Raw genomic sequence first — 25852 nt, forward strand, 5'->3', positions numbered from 1 at the left:
GATTTCCGAGAGTCAGATAAAGCTATTTTACCTCATTTTATGCCTGTAGTAGATTTTTTCAGATAATATAAATCCCAAAGAAAAAAAAGGTGAATAAACAATTGAACGCTCTGCTTGTAGGAACCATTACTAAAAGTATGTTCCTTAGATATTTCCTTCTCGTACTTAAATCAGATCATTTTTGGTTTTAGAAAAATTCTTTTCTTAGTGAAATTGGGAATAGAATTATTATAAATTACTCCAGTTTAAAGATGTTACATAGTTAAGATAGTTTAATATAATTTTCTTGAGAACATAATAAGTTTTTATTGACAGACAGAATTTTGGAATAATTGGAAATGGGTGGTAAAAAAAAAAACAATTTAGTTCAAACATATTCATTTTAAAATAGTTTATTCCTGCGATTAGAAATTAAAACAAGCCTTGCCACTTAGACCCATAGTCTCTGATGTAATTATGAGCGGTGCTGTAATTGAGAATGGTTGATTAATAAATTAATTTGAAAAAAAAAGCATTGTTTAATAAGTTCTCCATATCATTATTCTGCATACACATACATTGTAGGCCTATTTTTCATCTCATAATTTTTATAAAAGTCTCATAATTTAGAATAAATAATAATAAAAAACTAATGGTCTGCAAAATTTGTTCTCAATTGTCTTGACTTTAGATTGTGTCGAAAAGTTTTAAAATAGTTTTTAAATTTGTCTTGATTTTGTTTTTGTATGCGAAATACTGAAACTTGTTCTCTCAAAAAAATTTTTTATAAATATTTTGTTAGTTTATTAGAATTTGTTACATAAAACTGCCTACATAGAAGATCAAAACCAATAAAGAATATTTGGTTTCAGAAGTTAGGGAGAGGAAAAGAGACCCTAGATATTTGCATTGCCAAAAGGTCTTAGAGAATTATTTCGGCCTTATTTATGGGAGAATTAAGTTGATTAAAAAGAAATTAGACCTCATTGATCTGCGTCTTAGGAATACTGTTCTGAAATTCAAGCAATTCTTTATTTTCATTTTTATTATTTGATTGGAGATGTGATGTCTTGAAATGAGACTTTTCGGTAATGTGACCTCAAAATTTTCTTCTGCGACCTCATTGGAGTCGCGAGCTGTTTCGGTAGTCCTCAGTTAGAGAACAAGGGTTTAATTGTTTTCGCAATTGGGATATTTAACAATCGTTCTTGCTTACGTTTATCTTTTAATTTCGTATTGTAGCGTGAGAAATTGAAACTTAATATTTTAGTTTTACTCATGTGTGAAATTCTGAAATGATGCTGCGAAACATAGTAATTTTAAATGATATTTTAAAGAGAAGTTTTGTTTGTACTGCGCTAATTAAATTGATTAAAAATATATGTGTCTGTAAGCATGTGTGTTTCATTTATTTTCCAAATTATGTGAAATTAATTCCTAAATGTTTCTAAAAGGCCATAATCGCCTTGCTTCAAAAGCTGGTTTGCTGAAAATATTGTAATTTTGTATTATTCTTACATTGCTTTTTGAATAACCATTTAAGGGTTCCACCTTCCACATTGAAATTTGACAATTGTTGTTGTTGGGATGAAACGAGCTAACTGTTTTTCTGGAATGTCTTTGTGATTACGCTGCTTGCTTTTTTCAGTCAGAAGATTTCCTCCTGCGAGCCCTCGAAAATGGTAGTTGTATACATATGATACTCAAAATACTGTGTGATCTCCTGTTTTTTGTCTTTACTCTATGCAACAGTAACTGGTGACAGAGCGTGGTTATGGCTCTTTAAGGTTCTTCGTGAAAACAATTGGTGGTTCGAGACTGAAACTCTAAAATGGATCAGATAAATGCCCCTTAATTAAATGGAATTAATTATTTTATTTGGATTTCAAAAGCTCAAGCTGCCCTGAACTTAAAAAAACTGGACAGTGTAATATTAATATTGAAGGCAATAATTTAAAAAAGAAACGATGGAATGGAATCAGAAAATAGGCACTGCAGCTCGCAGCTGAGAAAAATACAAAAAAACCAAAGCATCATTCGCAGGTCAAGCAGGAAGACCGGAAAATTGACACAGGGAATGAATTGCAAAATGTTCAAATCAAAAGTAATGAAACAGCGAAGGATCGTTTTGCTAGAACTAGAGGGATGGCATTTAAGTGCCACCTTCTTAAATTAGATGTCTCGCGTGGGGAGTTCATGTATTATACAGTACGCGGTCTAAAAGGAAAATTTTCCAAAGTTCGAGAAATTCTTAAAACTCAGAGCTATAAATTAGTGGATGAAATGTTAGAAATTCTCCATGAAGAAGGTAATACTTATTATTCGCCGGTAAGTACTCTTGCTGTAGAGAGCAACGCAACAGCGTTTCATTCAAGAAAAAATAAAAGTCCATGTTACTTTGTTACATTTGTAAATACCCAAATCAAGTGGCCAAGGATTGTTTTTGCAGATATAAAATTACAAGACGTTCAGTTCTGAGTATTACTTTTCTAATGAGTAATTATGAGATTTGGTTTAGCAGATTAAGTCATAAATCATGCGTTAAAAATTCAAATTGCTTGGTTATGTAAATGAAATGGACTTGGCTTTATAAATTATTTTAAGTATGAAACTCATAACTTTAGTAAAATTACCAGAAAATCCATCCTACTGTTGATATAAATTCAAGTTCTGAAATTTTTGAATTGCTTCATGCTTATCTGTGTATCCTATTCAACCTGAATTATTTTTGTGCGCAAACTACTTAATGGGAACCTATTTTATTGATTTTTCTGGCATCTTTTTTACTTATTTCTTAAAAGTAAAAGTATTTGATATATTTTCTAAGTTCAAAATTAAAATTGAAAATCTAACTTGTAAAAGAATTAAAATGTTGAGACTTTCAACGACTCAGAATTTGTAAATGAGCAACTTGTTATTTATTTTGGTAATTCGGGTATGTTTAATGGAGGGTGAGGGAGCAGAAACGTTCTATACAATAGTGAAAGTAATGATAAAGCTGAAAGAGCAAATCATATCTTTCTAGAAAGGGTATGTATGAAAGTCAATTTCTATTAAAATTTTGGACCGAAGTTATTAATTGTAATATTCAGGTTCTAACATAATACCACATCAAGGAAAAGAATAAATTCTCCTTGAAATTTGGACAGATAAAATATCGAGATTAAATTATCTTTACATTTTTTTTTTTTTTTTTTTTGTGTGTGTGTGTGTGTGGCGTTTACATGTTATTGATGTGTATAATAATGAAAAATAAATTGTAAAAAAATAAGAAAAATAAATTTGAAATTCCCAGAAGACATGCTCTTATGTTAGGATATGTTAGAGAAAGGAAAAGACATCGAATTTGTAATATTAAAGGTAATTGAAATTATAATATTAAATTAATATTAAAGGTAATTGAGAAAATATCAGTTCAACTCAACGAATCTTTACAAGGTAGTAGCTGTTTAGGAAAACTGTAAGTAATTACTGGAATATAGATTCATTGCTAGAAACCTCTTCAGAAGGTAACGAGATTAATTAAAAAACAAGCAAGCAAATAAACAAAACAAAAAAAAAGTACCTCACTTAGAAATTCTTACCGAATATGCAGCATGTGAGTGTTATTACTCATTCCCATACCAGACCCTAATTCTGCATCAACCAGGCGACGGTATGGGGATTGAAAACCAAATGCCCCTGTTGAGTTGAAGGGGAATAATGTAAATCAAATCCGACTTAGATATTCAGAAAGGCTCAAATCTAAACAAATGTCAGCTAATAAAGTTCATAATGTTTCGAATACTTATATAGAAACTCTAAATTGTATTCATTGGAAGAGGAGAATTACTATGAAAAATGAATTGGATTCATTAAATACGAAAATTGGGAAATAGTAGACAAGATTATAGAAACAAAATTAATAAAAAGCAAATGAGTATATTTGTTACAGTAGGGTAACTCTGGAGAAATAAAATGTGAAGCGACATTTGTTGCAGCTGGTGTTAACCAAATAAAAGGCAGATATTATTCAGAATTATATTAACAATTGTAAGTATAGAGTCTTTCCTATTTTTATTGCATTTACATCGAAATTAAGTTCGTTAAACTCTGTGATGTAAAAACTGCTTGTTTGTATACTAATATAAAAGAAACTGTTCATATGTCAACTGATTATGAGAAATTAATTGAAAAGGAAAAGGTTTGTAAATTGAAAAAGACTATTTATGGCTAATAATAGTCGGATTGAAATTGGTATGTGACAATGAAAAGTAAATTAGAAAAAATTGTATTAATGCAATCGGATTTGGCAAATGTGTTTTCATTAAGAATGATGTTCAAAATTACCTTATATTATGAATGTACGTAGATGATTTGGTTATTTTTCTTATAATAATGATGAAATTTGTCATGAAATTATAACTAAAAATAAAAGTGTATTTGAAATGCTTGAGAATAAAACCAGTAAGTTTTTAACTGTGGAAATTGTGAAATTTGAAAATGATATTTGTTTATTGCAATCAGAACATATTGATTCGTTATTAGTTAAACATAATCTAGGAAAATGTAAAAGTTTAAAACTTCCATTTATAATAGGTAAAGGTTAAGAGTTTTCTTCATATAAATGAAAATATTGATATTACTGTGTTCAGGAATTAATTGCTGAACTTATATGTTTAGCTAATAGAACACATCCTCATATATAATCTATAATACATTCGTTCTATACTGATCAGACTCTAATTGTTGATTCGACTTGAACGAACTTTCAATTCTGATCAAATTTTCATGACTATCGAGAATCAGTCCTTGCACTTTCTACTAGATTCGGAGGCATCGCTTTTGAACCGCTCTGGAAAGGGTTGTATTTGTTATAACATGATAGACCCCTATTATTCAAACATATTTCGGATTGAACGTGAGAGGAATACATGAGTGGTATTCTGTTCGCGAGAATGGCAATGAAACCTGTTCTGTGTTGAGGAAAGGGCGATGTTTATGGGAATGTATGTTGGAGGAAGGATTGAAATTTACTAGAATTTTTTTCAATTTATATGATTAGAATATATGCTGCACTTTTTTACATTCGCATGCAGTTTAAAAAAATGTTTACCCCCCACCCCTTGATTCATGTGCTTTCTTTGTTTTCAAGTATGCAGTACTTTGAATTGTTTTAAAAAAAATGTCCTTCATTTTAATTACTTTAGATAATTTTTTTTAAATGATTTTATTTTGTTTTTAAGATAAAGATGATTTTTAATGGTAGTTTTACATTCTGTAATTGCCTTCTATGTAGCCTTTTTTAATATATTTTAATTTTTGCTTTTATTATTTGCATTTCATTTCTAAATGCTGATAGAATAACTGGACGTAATTTTAATACGCAGCAACATAAGCGTTTTATGTATATGTTTTTCGATGAATTTATATTAATGATTGTGTATATGTCGTATTTCTCTTTTACATATCCATTTTGTTTCATAATTCTCTGCAAATAGAGAGACTTTCACTGAAATTTTTAATGTATTGTGTTATTCTTCCATAACCGCACATGCACTTTAAAATATTTGTTATTCATATTTTACACATTTCAGAATTACTATTTTTTAAAATCTCTTTTATATTTCTGAAATTGTAAATTATATTAAAGCTTTTTTAATTGTAATCACTATTTACTAAGTAATCATCTACTTACTAAGTTCTAGATTAATTAAATCTACCTCTAATACTTTTAAAATAGAAAAAAATATGTTATATATACATTATGAATTAATTTTTCATGACAGCAGACATCGAATTCGAAATTTATTAAAGCTATTTAATTTTGCTTGTGAAAGGTGTTCATATGTCTTTTCTTTTGTAAGAAAGAAAGAAATTCACATTTCCTAAATCAGCAGTTAAGAGATAAAATTTGAAAACTCGCTCTATTATTAAAGAAATGATATATTATGATAAATTGTAAAATGCAAGCATCGCTTCGACATTGTCCCATTTTATTGAAGCAATAATAGGCATAATGATTTTTAAATTATTTTATTGGAAGAATATTTTTATGATATAAAATGAAAATTCAGCAAGATAAAGATAAATTTCCTTTTATTTGGAGAAGTTCTGATTAGTTAGTACATTGAGTGTTAGCTAGTTTTATCTTAAGGAGAGGTTATTTATAATTCAAGATTGCAGTGAATAAATAATAAAATTACAACATCTACGTTAGACAATGTATAACGATGATAAAGTTCAGTCATTGCCCAGTCTTATTGGCACTCACAATGGAAAAAAAAAACAAACAAAAAAAAAACTGTTGAAGATAATAATTATTTTCAATTATGCTACCATCTGTCTGAATCAATATACATTCATAAATCTCTTATATTTTGCACTAATTTTTGCCAAATACATTTCGTTGGTATTTGGTGCTTGTAGGGTATATGCATTCTTTATCTTTACAAAAGCTCGCTGCAATCTGTGACTTGAGCAACAATTTCTCATAACTGCTGTCCTTGTAAAGATTTTCCCATTACTTTATGAATGTGTATAATTTTGTATTGTTAGCTCTCTCTATATATGGCATTCTTTTATGCTATTATATAAATGGATAAGCAGAGTTTGCATTTATAAAATTTCGTATTTATCCTTAGTGCATCTAAAGAAGAAAGTTGTGAAAATTTGATTAAATTGTTGGAGCAGGATCCTGGCAATACTATTGATGAATCGTATTCTGAAATCTTGGAACAAGGTTGTGTAAGCAATATTTACTTTTAAATTGTTTTTAGTTTATGATTATTTCTTGGCACAGATTCAACAACATAATTAGCAATTTAATAATTTGTGTTGTTTTCCGTCATTTAATTTACAAATTTAATTTGAAAAGGTTTTTGAATTAAAAAATTCATAAGAAGCCATCCATATATTGAAATAAGAAAAATTTCAAATTACAGCACCTGTTTTCTTCAAATTTCAAAATGACGTCAGAAATTATTCCCGGAAGCCAAATTTCATTAATCTAGGACATTTAGTTTCAAAATTATGAGCTAACAAATTTTTGGCCCGCTAATTTTAAAAAGAATTTTTGAACTCTTTAATTTTGAACTCTCTGAATTTTGAATATCTTTAAAAAATGTAGTTATTGATCTCAATTTTTTTTGGTGTGTAAATATAATATATTCTACACATTTTGTACGTATATTTATCATTAAAACGTAATTTTTAACATGCTGTATAATTTTTTAAAATTGGATTTTTAAGTGGCAACACACCTACATTTGGACATAAACTGATAGAAAAGGCCATTGTATGAAGGCATGTAAAATTTCAGTTTGCTCTTTTGTGTAGTTTTTCTGTCACATTAATTTTTTTGTATTGCTTCTAAAATGGTACATTCAGGGGCACATTTACAAATTTCAAAATATCGTCATCTTTTTATTTGGCTTTCAAATGCTACTGATCATAAATTTTTTGAATCGGATATTATTTTCCACATTGTTGTGATGTAAGAATATATAAAAATATCAAATCAAAAGTTAAATAATTTTCTTCCGAATTAAAGTGCTGCTCTTAGATGTTGTTTTGAAAAGAATTTTTAACTTTTATATAAATGAGTGTAAAAATTAAACCTATAACTGTCTAAATATTAATGTTTTCTCAATAAATTACATTTAATTATATTCTTACGATTTTTAACTCTTATTTATTTATTTTATTACCCATTTTAATATATTTGGTTAATAAATGCTACACTTTTTCCTATTTCATTTTTTTTTTTTTGTTTAATCAAAAATGTTCTAATAAAGCTGATCGATTATTAAGTTAATGACTTCTTAAAGACGTGTTATGAAATAATTATTTTGATGATTTATATATGTCACAATTATTCTTATGATTATATGTATTATAATTATATATATAATAATACCGTCTTTCAAGCAGCAAAATGTTTGTTGAGTCCGTAGCTGAAATATTTTTAAAAATTTGCAAGAACAGAAAGGCTCGACTCCTAAAGCCATCTGATCTTTATCAAAATATAATCAATGCTTGCAGCAATATTTTCGAATAACTCCAAAATATTAACAGAAGTATTATTAAAAGAGCTTAGTGATGTATTGGAGTTTGTGAGAAGCATTTTGAGAACGCTTTGTGAATTTCGTTTTTCCAGTTATATTTCTAGAGCTTTTATAAAAATTTACCCCCATTATATCAGTGTTACTCTGACTAAAAATTCTTTAAGATCCAAAATCTAGGATAGAAATGAACTTGAGAACCACGCTGCCGTATTTGATGTCACATGTCAAAATATTATTATAAACAACAACTACGTATAATGTATAATAAATACTGAAACGTAATTATTAAACGATGCTAATTTTTTAGTACTATATGAATTTACTGATAATTTTATTGATTGTAATTTTTATTGGCAGTGAAACAGTGAAATCTTTAATAAATGTAAATATTAGCAATACGATAGGACATCATTGTGAGAAAATAAAACTTACGTAACATTATTAATGAGATTTGCTGATTTTTCAGATTTTCATTTGTTTTGAGAGATATGCATTTTTTTTTTTTTTTTCTATTTTATGTGAACGTCAGATAAAATTGTTTGATTAAAAAAACGTTTCAAATTGTTTTTGTTTTTTTTAACACAGGATGCTAAATTTAAAATATATGCTAATTTCTAAATGTGTGATCTATATCATAGTCCGTTTACATTATATTACGCCAGAATTTAGAAACAGTAATAAGATCTTTTTGAAAATTAAAGGCTTTTTTTTTTTTTAAAGCGTAGTGTTATTTTGAACTATTTTGCAATTTACTTTTTTTTTCCGCTTATCTCTAACAGGTAAAGAATTAAACCACGTTTCAATCTTTTTTGGAACGCTATATATATATCACCATGCATTGAAATCGTTTGTAATCAAAAAGCTTTGTAAGGTAAAGATCATTGATAGCATAGAAAACAAAATTGCCAGTAAAGCATGGAAGAAAACTGATATACATTTATCTGTAAATGAAATGAATAATTTTTATATGCCACTTTTTATATTTATATAAAGTATTATAATATTCCACATCAATTTTTGTGTAATAAGCAATAATAATGCAAATAATCTATAGTAATAAAGGAATGCAGGAATAAAAAACAAAGTTAATTTTTTCTCTCGGTCGATAATGTATTAATTTTAACTATAAAATTAATTGCCAATAATCCTTGAAGCAATGAATTATATCTTTTATTTTTTTCGCTCATACAGCAGAACTTTCCATTTTGATGCTTTGAGAGCATTTGCAATCCAGGCTCCGTCGCAATTTAGACAGAACTACTTTAAATGGTCTTGAATGTGTATATATATATATATGTATATATTGGTGAAAAGTATCAAATTTCTGTCAAAAGTTTTCACAGTAATGCTTTGTTATGAGTAGATAGGAATAAAACGTAATATTTAGATTATAACTTTTAAAGGTGCTTTACAAATAAAGGATCTTACAGGGATACGATCTAATTTGAAATCTAAATATGTCATCCGCCCTTTAACCAAATATCTTCCTATGTAATAATGGTGTTGCTGTTAGAAATTTCAAAGCCTGCAAAGCTTAGCAAAATTTTTTAAATTTATCGACAAAACCTTACGAACACTTTAAGCATGTAATCTTTTCGTTTATATTACTACATCATCATTGATATTTTTTAGTTTCCACATAAGACAATTAAAAGCAGAATAAAATTGGGTGCTCCCCCCCTTTTTTACACGACTGTACATGATATATTTTAATGAAATCTATTTTTATATTTGAACCCAAACAATTTAATAAGAAATAATGTTAAATTTATCTGTTTTATTTTTATTATAAGAATGATTTCTGTGCAAATAAGTCTATAAAAACTGAGCCTAAATATAAAAATTTATTTTGCAGTGCCTCCTGTACTTTCAAGTGTGCCTTTAAAAAGAATAGGTTTTCTATTTGACTCAACTTTAACAGCTTTTCTCATGATGGGAAATTTGTCTCCAGTAAGTGCTCTAGCAATTTCCATCTTAGTTTTCAAACTCTTAACTTCAATGAAATGTTTCAGAGATGAATTTTGAGGCCCTCCCCCACCCATTTTCAAAATGCGTGCTTTTTATCTCTAAATAAAGGTTGTCTGACATGATGGTTTTTAAAATCTTTACTATTGATTTCTCAACCACTATCTTCAAATAGTCTTTTAAAAATCATCAGATATTAATGAATGCTTTGTACTGCATTTTTAATGCAGAAAAGAAGAGTGAACAACACACGATACAAAAATTTGTCAAGCATTTAATCATATGCATATAGGCAATTAATTAAATATTCTAGTAAATAATTTTCTTAATATTTGATATATTGTTTTTGTTTTTTTACAACTGTGAAAATGTTAGATTTTTAATATGTACAAAAATAGTCTTTTCAAGTTCTATTGTAAAATTTTCGTTTGCTAAGTTTTCCATTCAGTTTAAAAAAGATACTTAGGGCTATTATATTCTCTGACAGAAAAGTTTATGAAAACACGAAATGCTAAATAATAAAAATTAATTTCTTGATTTAAAAATGTATTTCAAAACTGACAAAATATAATAATACATTTTTTTAAAAAAATTTTATATTTTTTTTTCTGCTTTGGAGTTTATGCACTAAAAAATTACAAGTACTCTAATAAATTCTTTTTATTCTGGTAACTAAGCTAAACTTTTAATTATCTGTTTACTATAGAGGCAACTGAATTTCTTGTCATGATATATATGATACTTAAAGCCATCAAAGAGTGAAGATCCTGGCTTAGGAGTAACGCGTCTTCCCCGTGATCTGGGCGTCCCGGGTTCGAGTCTTGGTTCGGACATGGCTGTTTTTTCTCTGTGTTCTATCTATGAGGTGTGTGAAAAAGGGGTTGTGCAAGCGAATGTGTGTGTGTCATCTTCCTGTGGGTGAGTGAATGAAATGCATGAATGAAGTTCGCCCCATAAAAAGGGCTGTGACGCATGAATAGCTAAGACGTTCTCTTGGCCTTAGATAACGCTACTGAAAAACAAGAGACGCTCTCCCGGCTTAAAATCGCTGGCTTTGTCAGCTGGCTTGTCTATGACAAGTGCCATAATAAACAACAATAACAAAGAGTGAAGAAGATAACTGTTGTCTATTGCTAGAGGCTTGTCTGTTCCTAATCTGACTTCATCAGGGATGTAATATGGATAAAATCTGTCTAAAGTTATATTTCACCCTTTTCTATCACAATGGAATTAACCCCTTGGCCTATGAATTGATTTAATCACCGCGTTAGACGACACATCCTATTTGGGATATTTATTGTCATTTTAATTCCTGTAATAATATAAGAGGCATTTGAGATGTTGAAACGTTTCTGAGTGTTTTTTGCATTTTAAATTACTTACTACTTTCACCTAATTATAGGTTTAAAACAAAATATTCAGTAATTTGATACGCGTGTCAGACACTCCGTTGTATGCAAAATGTTCTGCCTTAAGAGTTCTTCCATGTTCTAGGAACATTTTAAAATCCATTTCAGTAGTTGTCACTTGGCTGTAAATGGAACATCAGACCAAATTATTTACCATTATTGAGTAAACATCTTCTATTCAGTTGAAAAGGATATTAAATTTTTCAGACTTTCAGTAGGCATCAATACTACACAATACTCAATATTACAAAATTCATTATTTTCTTGTCTTCTTTACACATTTAAAATTGGTTGGATCTTCTGTAAACTATTCCACTTTAAACTTCTTAAATAATCACTGAATATCCTTTCATTATACTTAACTTGATCTAACATTGTCAGTGGAGGGAGGGGGTGCTCTTTGGAAGCATTTAGGTCCAGGGACCTTTCATCTGCCATTCCTAGATGAAATAAATCATTAGTGGCAGAACTAATACATTGTGTCTAAATAGAAGATATTTGTGACATGTGTTTTTTCAGTTAATATAATGTGATTAATTAATAAAAAGGAAGGGAAAAATGCACATACAAATAAAAATCTATTTATAATTATTGTTACTGGCCAATTTAATTCTTCATCTTAATTTATTCATTGGTTAATTCTCGAAGAAATTCTGCCATTCTTATTAACTGTTCCGCTTTTGGCAACTCTCTCTGAAACTAGCCTGAAATAGAATAATCTGACATTCTTCTGTGATGCTTAATTTTTTGAGAATAACTGATTCAGGTATTTTGTTGAGTGATGGTAAAATAATAATGAAGTTTATAGTTATAGTGGATTTTTACTTTTTTTGTGTATTAATCCAACAATCGCTGCTTTTCAACTCAGGAAATAGAATACTTCTGTCAATAATCAGAGTTAATCTGAAGTTGATTTTAATAAGACGTGCCCTTATCGTTTAGTTCATGATCTGGTCAAATTCTAAACTGTTAAACTGTTACCTGTGTTTTTACTTTCCAATTGCTTCCATCCTTTCTTTGGAGGAACAAGAAGAAAGGTTGTGAGGAACGAGGAGTAAGGTTCTTTATGATTTTCTCCCCCCCTTTTTTTGTACAAATTTTTTTTCTCAAAATTGGTGTTTTTTTTTGGGGGGGGGGTATGCTGGTTGCTTTGAAATTGCTTGCCAAGTTATCCAAGATTACTTGATTCATTGTGCCATTACTTTTAGATTTTTTTGGCATACCAGATTTTATTATATTATTTTTATTTTAAAATTTAAGGCCCATTTTCTTACTAGTGATTTTTGAACCTCTGTCATAGTCAAGACTCGCTTTATAAAAAAGTTGTTCAATAACTGGCCGAGTAACAGAATTCATCTGTAGTTAATTGAAGACTTCATACTCATGAAGTTTATTGAAATTACATGCATTAGAAGAATGTACTGCTACTAATAAAATTATTTAATACTAAATCACTCTACAAATTTTGGAAATATTTGGGAGGGAATGAAGTATGTGAAGTAGTTATACATTTTCACACATCTGATATTCAGGATTAGGTCTAAGGCTATCAGAGATATTTTGCTTTTATAATATTTAATACCTAAAATGCCTAAAGCAAATTTTGTGACTAGATAAACAAATTTCTGCTATTAATCATTAGTTTTATGGAGTTATTTTAACTGCATGATAATTTTGATTTATATGTGAGAGGTAATATCTTTTTTTTCTTTCATTTCATTCTTGCAATGCAATTTGTGTTTAAGCTCTTGCTTTTGAAGTCCCTATCTTGTAACATTAATTTTCACTGTATTATTTCATCATTTGAAATTGCATATCTTTTTGTAGGGATTGAAAAGCCATGCTGTAACAATGTTTGAAGTTGGAAAATTATCTGATGAATCCCTTGAAAGTTTTTTAATTGAACTAGAAAAGGTATTTAAAGCTCTTTAATTCTTTTTAAGTCCTCTTTCCGGAGCTTTTACGGTATTGGTAAAATTCTTTTCTTATTTTCATTCAAGATTTTCTTCCTACAAAAGATGTGAAATGTTCATTTAACGATTTTTAATGATATTATTTATATATCTATATACTTACAGTAGAATATAAAATACCTTTAGTGGTTTTTCATTATGATGGGGATTTTTTTATCGATTTTGAATATTGTTTTACATTAAATTAAATGAACAGGAAGCAAATTATATCTTCTGTGAGATCTTCAAATGATAACAAATTTCTCTGTAGCCCACCTGATGCATTAAGGTTTCAGCAATGCAATGGTTTATATAAATGTGCTGTGTTTCAGGAAATGTATTGTGAACTACAGCTCATTTTGTTTGCTATATAAAAAGATGAAACTATATTTAAAAAAATGCTTGGATATGTTTTTAAAATGTGGGATTCACAAAGGAAACAAAGACAAGGTTGTGTACTATTGATTTATTTTGTACTAAATAATATTGTAAGATCAATCTCCCCCCTCAAAGCACGTGCAAAATAAATTGAAATATAATAATAGCTATCAAGAAAACAGTTTATAGAAAAATGGCAAACCAAGAGTAAACATCTAATCATTACAATATTATGTACATTTTATGCATCATATTAAAAAAAAATCACTAAACTATACAAAAGCTTCTTCAGAAAAGTTTTTGTCTTGTATATCTTGAATCAATAACAAGGATTGGTGTGTATGTTTTGTAATTTTTTTGGGCCCATTTAATGTATAGCTATTTTTTTAAATTTAAAATTTGGTGAAATGAATTTGGTAAAAGAATGAAGAAATTATGATTAGAGAATGATATATCCCATCCCCTTTATATAATGCTTTAAAAATGCATATCTTTTCAAAATTACTATGCTGTTTACTATTTATTTTACTCTGTTATTCTACTAATTTTGTTTCATCCATAAGGGCATTTTTTTAATTATATTGGAAATCCCTGAATTTATGTTCTTTGAAATTTTTCTGATTCATTCAATTCCATTTTTAAATGATGTTAATTTTTAATGATATGCTTTGAAAGTAACTGGCAGCAAAGAATGATATTTAATTTTATTGAAAAATTTATCTTTGCTATGCTAACATTTTCTTTTGCAACTGCTATTTTTCAAGGTGAATATTTAATTTTCTTATCGATTTTTTGTAAATTTACTTGGGTAGCCTTACAGAAATATGCTTCACTATGATTTCAAGTACCTATTGAAGTTGAGGTTTGTAAGATTCCAAATTATCTTGATTGTTTTAGTAACCAATAAATCATAATATAAAAATGCTAAATAAAAAGAATTTTTAATGCTCTTTAGTGTAAAAACTATACGAGGTCGAAGTTTTATTGTCAGTATCGAAGATTATATTTAAGAATGCAAAATCTCATATCCATCGAATTTTTAACAAGCATTAATGATACTTACAAGGAAACGTATAAACCACAAATGGTACAAGTGCTTAAAAATGTAAAAATTGTGAGATTAGAATGAAAATATTGCAATATCAGGACCCTAAGTAACAGACAGTGTTTCCTCTGTCTGTTTCCGTATTCACAAATTCTGGAAATGCAAATGTTCCCAGTACATGAGCATAAAAAATAAATTTCATTGTGAGCTTGATTAAAGGAATGATTTAATATGTAATAATGAAAATCTGTGAAATCTTGTTTATAGAGATAAAGAAAATTAAGCATAGAAATTATTTGATTAAAAAATTTAAAAATGAATACAATTCAAAATATCTAAAGAATTAGTCTCAGTAGATAACTTGGGCAGTGAATATCTTTTTGGCTGTTATGGCTCTTCTATAGTTCTGGTGATTTACCATCGCGACTCTTGTTAGAATTCACTGCTTACATTTAAATGCCAGTAAATAGAGTCCTTCAAAATAAAAGTAAACATTCTTTTAAGTGTTAATTAATTTTTTTCTTGCTAGACCATTTTTTAAATCTTTACATATGTTTTCAATTATTATAAATTGATTAATATTTGCGTTTTTTGTAAAGTTATTTTGTTAGTTGAGTTCTAGAAACTAGCTATATTAACTTAATATCAAATCCGTTCTTCCTTTTTGATGTAATCACCATTGCGGGTTGAGAGGAAGTGTCTTTAGTTTGAAATCATCAATTATTTTTCTTCCCACTGTATGTGTCCACATTTCTTATAATATTGTAATAGATTACTTTCTATGTATAATTTCCTTATGGGCCATCGTATAAAATAATTGATATACATAATAGATTGCTGATGTTGGTGAAGGTGAAGCTCAGAGATATTTTGACCACGCTTTAAGCCTTAGAGATACTATTGTGTTTCTTCGCCGAAATCCAGAACTGATGGCATGCACTGATGAAAACAGGAATGGTTCTGCAGGTTTGGGTTTAGATTTGCTTCGTTGTGAAAGTTTACAGAACTTAGATCAAGAAACTTGCTCTCGACTTTTGAATAAAAACTATAGGTAATAAAATCTTCTCTCTAAATAACTTTTTGATTTTCTTTTCTAAGATATTTTTTACGTGTTGTACTCATAACTTTTAGCGGAGAAAATAATATGTAAAACTTTTCATGTTTTTCCAGTTTACTTATATCAATGGCTCCTCTCACAAATGAGATCAGACCAGTTAGCAGTTGCACTCCACCTCATCTAGGACCACCGATACCAGAAGTACTTCAATATTTCATCATTAAGTATATTTTTAACTTTGAAAATCTCACATATTAATACATCTTAACATTTGAACATGGGAATCAAATTAGGACTGGTGTTTCATTTTTCTGGAATCACTTGCAACACTGGATGTTTATTGAAACATCTACCAGCTAATCTGGCTGTACATCCTGCACTGACATATGGTCATTTTCTATTTCTAAACTTTCAAACAGTAGCGTCACTCATGCGCATGTGCAATTACCCCCCCCCCACACACACACATAGGCACAGATATTCATTGTGACTTATGTGCAGGACTGCCATGCCATCGGGAGAACCTGGAAAACACAGGGAATTTAAAAATCGTCTTACAAATGTAGAGAAATTTGAAAATTTTAATAAAAACCTGGAAAATACAGGGATTTTTTAGTTTTCTAGGGTTTTTTTTTTCATCTAAAAAAAATGCCGATTGTATAATGCGGAAACTCTCCGCTTCTCTACTAAAGGTGAAGCTTTCGAAAATCAGTATAAAAATTTTTTTTCTTAGGCATTTTCTTCGGCCTAATATGTCTTTAAATGGAATTGCAAAATTTTCTCACAAATTGAAAGTATATACATTTTTTCCCTAATTATAGCTTTATAATAAATTATACCTGATATAATTAAGCTATCTTAATAGCTTACTATGATATAATAATCTATCTTAATAGTTCAGATACCGATGGGAAAAATAAGGTGGCTGAAACTAAATATACGGCTTTAAATTTAATTGGAAAATTATACAACCTAAGTACTTTATGAAAAATTCTGTGGAAGAATTTGTGGAAAAACAGCTTACAGTTTCGTCTTTTACAGAAAAATTGAATTTAAGAAAGATTTTATCTGTCTCGATATATAATCCATCAGTAAATTGAATCTTATTGGATTATGAAATGAAAAAGAATTTTTAGTTTTTCTAATAAATGTCAGTTTTTGTAGCCTACAAAAGAGATCGAACCTCTTTTTATCTAATGTATATACTTTATTCAAAGGTTGCAGCGAGACAAGATTTTTGAGAACGAGATGTCTAAAAAATTTTGTGCTGCTGAAAAAGCTATGGAAATGAGGATCAGTTTAGTTAATATATGTTGAAACGGGCAATTTTATAATGCCCAAATCTAAATGATATAAATTTGTTGCTAAATGCCACAAAGATCCTACCTTGTCAGATAAATTTTTTTTGTTATTGACCAAATTATCTAGTCATTTTTTTATTTTACATTCTATATGGACTAGCCACTTTTATCATTTTTAGCACAGGTTATGATAAAGATGGTCATTGGAAAACTCTCAGTATCATGAAAAATTATGTTTTTGATCTGAAAGCTGTTAATAGCTTTTCTTTGATTTGTTTTCAAATAAAGATTCGTATTTAATATCAGGAAAGTTAATACTGGATTCTTTTAGGGCAAAATGCTTATGGATCAAGGGGAAAAAATTGCGGAAAAACAGTCAATAGATTTGAAGCATGAATGTCAGGACTTAGTATTCACTTTCATTCATAAAGTTTTGTATAAGTTCCTTTTTAATATACTTGACGGAAATTTGAATGCTCAGTACCGAGGAGAATAGCCAAACAAGCCCAGATATAACAAGATACAAGGCATTTTTTCTCTTCTTATAATTGCTAGCGCCTACAGAAAAAAAGAAAAAAAAAAGAATTTTATTCCGTTTTAATGGAATTGAACAACATTTTGAATGATATGCCTTATAATTCAGTAGAATTTGTAAAGTTTGAAATATCCAAAAATCGAATTGACAAATGTTCATCAAAATAGTGAAAAAGTTTTATCAGAAATTGTTGGAAGTAATTACGATTTTGATAATTCAATCTCATGACCTGATCATAGTGAGTGAAGTGAGTTTTTCTGAAATAAAAATGTCGAAAAATTTAAAGAAATATTTGTTTGGTAAATATTTGGTTTGAACTGAATAATAATAAAAAAAAAATGCTGTTGAATAGAAAATTTTCAAATCGCAAGAACACTTACATATACGTAAAAATATGTTCTAAATATGTATGTTGCGAATAAAAAAATATATTCTGGTACCTGATCTGAGGTTAATATGTTTTTGTTATTCTGAAGGAACTGGAAATTTCATATTTGGATTTTAGATGTTTAAGAAAATGCCAATACAGATAAATTAAATGATTTAAAATCAGAAAGGGCGTAAATTTAGGACACGATTTTTATACTTCAGAAGTCTGTTAACAGACTAGTCGAAAAAGCAAATAATAGATATTTTCTAAGTATATTAGAATCATATGGTTTTTGGAATAGAAATTGTAATAGAGCAATTTAAAATCCAAAATTAAAATTTTTAAAGGGCGTACTTTTCTCAGTTCATTTCTGTAAAAATAAATGAAGATTTCTTAATAGTTGTTTGTCTTCCCCTTCCCATTTTCCCCTTCCATTCAGCCAAGCACTGACAAAAGTATGGTTTAGAGACTTTTATGGAATTAAATTAATTAATTTTTTTAATTGAATTTTATTTAAACTAAAATGTGAATGTGTTTATGGAACCTACACCTTTTAGTAATTTGTGGGAAATTAGTCTTTAGTAGTTGCTTTATGATGCCTAATGGTAAAGGATGCTTGTATTTTGACCTTGAAACACACTTTGATCTACAAATTTTAGCTCATTAACTGACAGATTAGCTTAACAAGTGTCTTTAAAATTCTTTCCTTAAGCTTTAAGAGTATTAAACAAGAAAATAATCATGCATTTGAAAATTAGCAATGAAAATATTTTATTTAAATTTGTTATTTGCATTGCTATATCTAAAGTATGGAATTTTATGATCCTTCAATTTTCTAAAGAAGGTCCTTTAATGGCCCTTGAATGATCCTAGCCCCCCCCCCTTTAATAAGAATGAGAATTCTGTGTTATTCAGAAAAGGAGGATTGTTTCTGCTTATGTACTGTAATCAAAGTACTTATCTGCAGGTTTTTTTTTAGCATACAATTAACACACAGAACAGCAAAGGATCAGACTCAAAAACTTCTGAAATGCTGTATACCTCTACAAGTATCTATTTTAGAGGTGCAATTTATTATTTCATTGTGAATATCAGACAGACAAACGTGTAATAAAACATTTAAGTTTTAAATGGATCTTGATCTGACTTTTTTACATTCGGTTTTAATTCAATTTATAAATTTTCGCTGCTATTATATGACCTTGGGGATTTTGTTGTATATATTTTACATTTTATCTCTTTTGATTTAGTATCTTTTAAAACTATTTTGCTGAAAATCTCTTCAATTATTCAGAATTTTTCGAAAAATATGTATAGGCTAAATCAAGCAGCTAGTATATTTTACGTTTACTTTCGATGTGTTTTTAAAAATCTCCACCAGTATAATATGAAATTAATATAAGGATGCAAAAATAGTATAAGGGTCATGCTACTTTTTTTTATGGGTGGTTATTAATATTTATGTTTCTTTTTCAAATATGTAGGTCAGTTCGGTTTGGTTTAAGCTTTTTATATACTCTTTAACGAAATGCGGCCCACCATCTTTACTCTTAACTAAAGGAACAAGACTTCGTATTCTGCCAAAGATTTTTAGAGTATGTATGCTTTCAGTTTGAATTCATTTTAGTTTTATTTATGTGTTTTTGTTTTTAGTTTCATCATCATATGTAATTCTTTTTTAAACAAATAGTCCAAATACAGTATTTTGTAACTTGTAGTTATTTTCTGTTGCGTTTGTTTTAACACTAAGAAAATTTATAGATTAAAGTATTTATAGTTGTATGCTAAAGTAATTTATACGGTAATTCTTATTTGATTATTTAAAAAAAATATTCGTTTTGAAACAGGTATCCTATTTGCTGAATTTATGGGAACTTTAAAAGATAATTTCAATTAATTTTCAAATTGAGTTTTCTATCATTCCTATATTTTACTTTTTTTTTTTCATTCTTAATTCAAAATAATATAAGTAATGAAGAATTGTTATAGCATTGTAAACTTTTGAAAATAAGGGTAAAATTATATTTTTAATTTCTCCTGATATTAGCTAGATGATAGTGCAATATATCATTAGTTCAAGGATAATTTTTATTGCATTAAAAACTCTATCCTAAAGCTTTAATGCATATTTCAATAAAAGCATTCGATGTTGTGTAGGGAATTGTATTTTATCATCACAAAGCTGTTTTCCGTCAATGAATAGTAGGAATATTTATCGTCATCTTATTTTTTCCAATTTAATCAAACCTTAAATGAGCCAGTGTAGGAGTATCATGAAAATGATGGAGAATTTATTTGCGTAAATTTGTAAGAATGGCTGGTAATCTTTTTCATCCTGTAGTGTCATAATTACATTTACCGAGAGTATCATTTATTATTCTGCATTCATGGGTTGCATTATGTTCTGCTTATATGGTATCGATGTTCTTTTTTGTTTCTGTAATCTCGGAATTTTTATCCTGTTCTTATGAGAAAGTGCAGAGTAGTTGGCAGCATCCTTGTGTTTTCGTTGGGTGTTATGCGCTACGGGGACATCATATCCTTGCAGTCTCATTGTCTAAGGTGCAAACCTTCTGCATAGATTTCTTAGTTTTGATATCCAGTGTAAAGAATGGAGATTGGTTATAAGTATGAAAGGATTTCCATACAGATATGAGCGAAATTTATTGATTAATCAAATATCACAGGCGAGACATTCATGCTTTTTAATAGTACGTTGTGCCTGAATTGCTCCCTTTTGATTTGTTAGGTACCCTAGACACATATGCAATGATAGTTTCTTTCTTTCCATCTTGCCTCATTAGGGGCATTCCTTCTTTATGTGTGACGGGCTTCACGACCCCGAGATGCCCTAATGATCTGGTCTGCTTTCCAGATTCTCCTCCCCACAGTCTGTGATTACCGGCAATGAGCTATAGGAAAAGGTTGCCTTTAGTTAAGTTTTGAACATTTCTCATGTTTTAAGTACACTTTTGTTGTTTTCATACCGTTACATTGCTTTATCCGTTAAGAAATAAGCGTTTACCAGATACATCAAGTTACTTCAACGACTGTGCTTATCAATTATGTCATATTCTTTCAGCTAATTTTCTGCGTCATGTTTCGTATCTCCGGAGAAGTTGGAAGAATATTTGGCATGTAGATTACTGGGAAAAGGTTGTATTGTAGTGGATGGCAAACCATCTTCAAATCTTATTCCATCATCACCACTTTCACCTATTTTGGTTAACTCGGCCCTCAATCTTTGTATCCCACAACAACTTTGTAATTTTAATTCCAGGATTACTTAGCGGTATAAGGCATCCCCACAAAAATGTCATATAGAAAAGACAGTTTTTGAAAATAAATTTTATTTTAAAAACTAAAATAAAGATAAAACGAAAACATTCACACTTGTTTTGAAGATAAAAATTATAATAAACTATTATTAATATTTGGGATTCCGTAATATTTGAAATTAGTTATTTCTTGCAACTTCTGGAATGTTTTTACTTTTATCTAGTTTAGCTGTTTACTTTTATCTAGTCTGGTCAATGAATCCTACTATTCCTTATTTATTTAATTAGTTTTTTTTAAACTACTAAAATTTAGTCCTCGAACGTTTAATCAATTTCAAAGTAAGGAAAAGAAATAAATTAGAAGTTTTTTTTTTTAATAGAAATATGTATTAAAAAAGGTTTTGTCTGCCTATCTTGTTTCAGAATCTTCATTAATGAATACAGTCGTCAAAAAGCATTCTGAACTTAAGTATTAATAAACATATATTTTGTATACTGATTCTTTATAGTTTGCCATTTACAAAATGATGTTATTGCTAAATAAAAAGTTGTAAGAAAAATGAAAATTAGTTACTATATATATTCCTTTTTGAAACTTTTTCAGAATCACGAGAAGCTTCTTGTAACAACATGGGCGCATGATCCTAGTACTGTCGTCATGTCCAATGCCTTACCTATTCTAAATGATGCCCTGTGTCATTCAGCTGTTCTTGTTCAGGTTCTAACAAGATATTCTTTAAATTTTGTAGTTAATAAGTTAATACATTTCAAAAACTGAAATAATTAATTGCGTTTTTTGTTTTGTTTTCTATCCTCGTTCTGAATCAGTATCAATATTTTGCAAATATGCAGTGTTTTTAATTGCTTAAAAGTGGAGACAAACTAAACATTTTTGAAGAAAAAAATCCTTATTGATACTCCAATTTTCAGCAGATTTTCGACTGTATTTAGTCCGTGGATTCACAGAGCGACTGTTTAGATTAAACAGTAGCAAAATATTAACCAGGATCATACATCTTTTAATTTTATGATTTATAATGTATAATTCTCATTAAAAATTTAGCTGAGTTGTACTATTTTCTGAAGGAAGAGGGGGAAATGTATAATGTCAAGTTGGTCATTAATCTGTAAAGCTTGTTATTAATATTTTATGTTGAATTTTGTTGTTGGAAAAAAACTTGAGGTTCTGGATAAAATTAAATACCTGCCTGGTGCCAGGTATAATATAAAAATATTGTGATTGATGCCTGCCTTATCCTCAAAGCTATAGTTCACAGGGTGATGATGGTTGGAAGATATTATTTTACTAGGTTGTAGCGTCTTCTGTACAATCTTCTGTAGAGAACAATTTTGGTTCAAAATTGGAAAATGCATTTCTCATGCCCAAATCTTCAGTCTGAATTGAATCATAGCTAACTAGTAATGTGGGATAAGTAAATGCCCTTTGGGCAAGTAGGTATTTTTGGGGTATTTCTTAAGGCTAAATACCGGAATTATGACTAAATACCCGAATATTGAATATTATGCAATAAAGAAAAATATAAAGTATGAACGGATGATCAATTTTTAAATTAAAGTTTTGACAATTGAAAAAAAAAAAAAAAAACCTTGTTGCTATTAGGATTTAGAATAAAATATTTTTAACCTTAAGTGGGATGGTAGGACACTTTGCTTTTTCTGGTTTAAAAAGAGAAAAGAAATTACTAAGGTCAATTCTTTCGAAAAGGAAAGGTATTTACAGTGCAACAATAACTTTTAATGTTGTTCACGTTATAGTAAATGGTTTATAGTTTGGAACCAACTGAGAAGTTAATCATTAGCCCAATTTAGTCAACTGAATTGAATAGTTATGAAGTCAATCAGTTGAAATGAATAGTCCACAATTTCTGAACAGCTGGCAATGTAACAACTTAGATAATATTTAGTGTCGCCTCGGAACTACTGCTTCGTGTAAACCTATCCTTATAGCCAGCCATTTTTCGTCGACTCTGAGGTATTTTTTTTCATCAAAGTTGAATTTTTTAAAAACTATTGCAGATATTGATCTGAAAGTTTTACCAAACATTCCCTGTTGTGTAAAGTATACTTAACTGGAATTATAAAAATTTCACTTAAATTGAAAGAAATTAAGAATATTTTTTAAAATTTAAAAACGACTTAATTAAACTATCCTAACATTCGACGGCTCATTTGATAGATCTTAATACTTGTTACTGCCCTATTTAAAGTTTTTCTATCAAATTAATATCCTTTCATTTAAATCCGGCAAAACGATGTTACGCATCGTCCCTTTTCTGATCCGATATCTGAAATCAAACATGACCTGTTTTAGGTGACCAACGCAATAATTTAAACCAATAAAGTTCCCGTTATATATTTTTCCTGCGTTTTAATAATTTTTATGACAATTAGAGTGGACAAGTAGATAATGGTCGAATATCCAGTTCTCATGAACTCATGCGATGCTCATACCATCTTCCCCATAAAGTTTCTTCAACTTAAACTCATTGAAAGTATTACTAGGATTTTGACAAAATTTGATGTAGACTGTCAACTGTAAAAAAAAAAAAAAAAAAAAAAAAAAAAATGCTTTGAAGCGCAGTACACTTGTTTTTCAAAGCTTTAATTTTTAGAAGAGGTGGTAGCTGCAGTCCAATGTTTTTCTGTACATGCATTGAAGGGTTAATATCTTCTTAATAGTTAATATCTTCTTGCATCTTCATTCATATTATTCTTCAAATAGCATATTTTAATTTTGAGGGTAATAAATAATACTTATTTATACTGTAGGTACTTTTTTTCTCACATCTCATATGATATAGCTTTAAACAAAAAGGTCTCGATTTTGGTAAAAAGAAAAAATTAAGAAGCAAATTAGCTGTATTTATTATCAAAATAATTTATAAATTATTGTTCCTTTAATGTACCTTGTCGGCATTTCGCATATTGTCAAGTTTATTTTTTATTTTAAATATGACAAGAAATATGACTCCTGGTAGTGGTGGTGGGAGGTGTCATAGTCATTAGCAGGCTGGTAATTGATATAAATGCGTATATATAAATAAATATCACATTATTTGATATCATTAATGAAAACTAATTAAATTGGAATCTCTTATTTTATCTCGAATGAAAAAATAAAAAACACTTTTTTTAATGATTGTGTGATTATCAAATTACACAAAGAGGCATGGATAGATGAATGGAATTCTCTTTGATGGATTTCTGTTCAAAATCTCATCAGATTCACAATTTTGGTGTTAAGAAAAACCTTCATACGGAATTTCGTTTCTTTAGTTGGTTGGAATTTTCTCCTTATAACCTCACGGGCAGACATAATTAGTAATTCTTTTCTTGGGGAAAGAGGAGAGAAGTGAGCTCTAAACATGGGGGCAAATATTTTAGTAATTACAATACTTTCTTGTTGCATGCGTTGAATTCGAGAAAGAAAACTACCGTGAGTGGTCTCCCCGAAACCTTTTCCTATATTCTCTGATAAAGGATCTTTTCCTCCACCCTCCGCATGACATTGGCATACAGTAATGACGAAGTACAGATCTTTGACATAATTCTAGCACTTTTACTGAATCCGTCGAATATGTATTTTAAACGTCTGATTGAAACTAAAATTTGACTTACAGTTAATGTCACGAGATCACATACCGGATTTCTTCAATTTAAACCATTACGTTTAAACGTATGCAAAAGTACAAAAGTTCAAATGCGAAAGTTCAAAATTTGTTAAGAATCTACATTTTGCATCTTAACATATGTACCAATTTTTTTTCTTCTATCTAGCTCTTTACGTTTTGTAGTTATCGGATTCACTTGTATCCGAATAGCTAGCCAGTCAGACTTCCTCTCGATGTGTTTCGTTCAAAATTTGGTAAAAGTCCAAAAATTTGGTCTTAATTCCATCTACCAAATGTCATCCTTCTAAGTCAAAGCATTGTTGAGATATCGTGTTCACAGAGGGCAGACAGGCGTAATGCCAAACATTTGTCTTTCAAATTCAGGGAAGTTTAAAATGGGGAGATTTATAAACATTCTAAAGTTTGTTTTTATTATTTAAAATTATTATTTATTTATTTTTGACGATTATAGTATTTTATGCTTCTATACGAGAAGATAAGAAAGTGATTAATTTAGGTTATCGATATTGGTATGATTCTTATCAGTGTGAATATACTTTCTGGTGCTCTTTAAAAGGTTTTTATTCATACAATTTTTCTTCATTTTATTTTAAGTGTGTAAGATTACATGTGACGCTGGTATCGTGATCCCTACCCCAACCGTTAAGACAAAACTTCTTCACAGACTTATATAGGGTAATACAGAATAATATTGAGATTGCATAAATTTAGAATGCAAAAATATTAATATTTCAAATTGATCTACAATATTTTTTAATTGATTTTTTTGTTTAACATTATTTATTTATTTATTATTATTTTTCAGTTATTATATTTGTTAGGTGGAGATTGGATCCGAAATTCGACAAATTTTGGATAAAATATTATTTATAAATCTTTCAGCAA

General features: G+C 28.9%; 1 protein-coding gene across 1 annotated transcript in view; it reads left to right on the forward strand.

Annotated features, from left to right (window-relative positions):
- The window catches only part of LOC129958230 (protein FAM91A1-like), a 68991-nt gene that overhangs the window by 36896 nt on the left and 6243 nt on the right, over positions 1-25852 (forward strand). The window contains exons 12-18 of the mRNA XM_056070520.1: positions 6603-6700; positions 9880-9974; positions 13226-13312; positions 15607-15824; positions 15944-16031; positions 19521-19631; positions 21919-22032. Coding sequence (XP_055926495.1) covers positions 6603-6700; positions 9880-9974; positions 13226-13312; positions 15607-15824; positions 15944-16031; positions 19521-19631; positions 21919-22032 — 811 coding nt within the window. The remainder of the gene's footprint in view (positions 1-6602; positions 6701-9879; positions 9975-13225; positions 13313-15606; positions 15825-15943; positions 16032-19520; positions 19632-21918; positions 22033-25852) is intronic.

This window comes from Argiope bruennichi, chromosome X1 (assembly GCF_947563725.1).
Source record: "Argiope bruennichi chromosome X1, qqArgBrue1.1, whole genome shotgun sequence".
In the NCBI taxonomy this organism is placed as follows: Eukaryota; Metazoa; Arthropoda; class Arachnida; order Araneae; family Araneidae; genus Argiope; species Argiope bruennichi.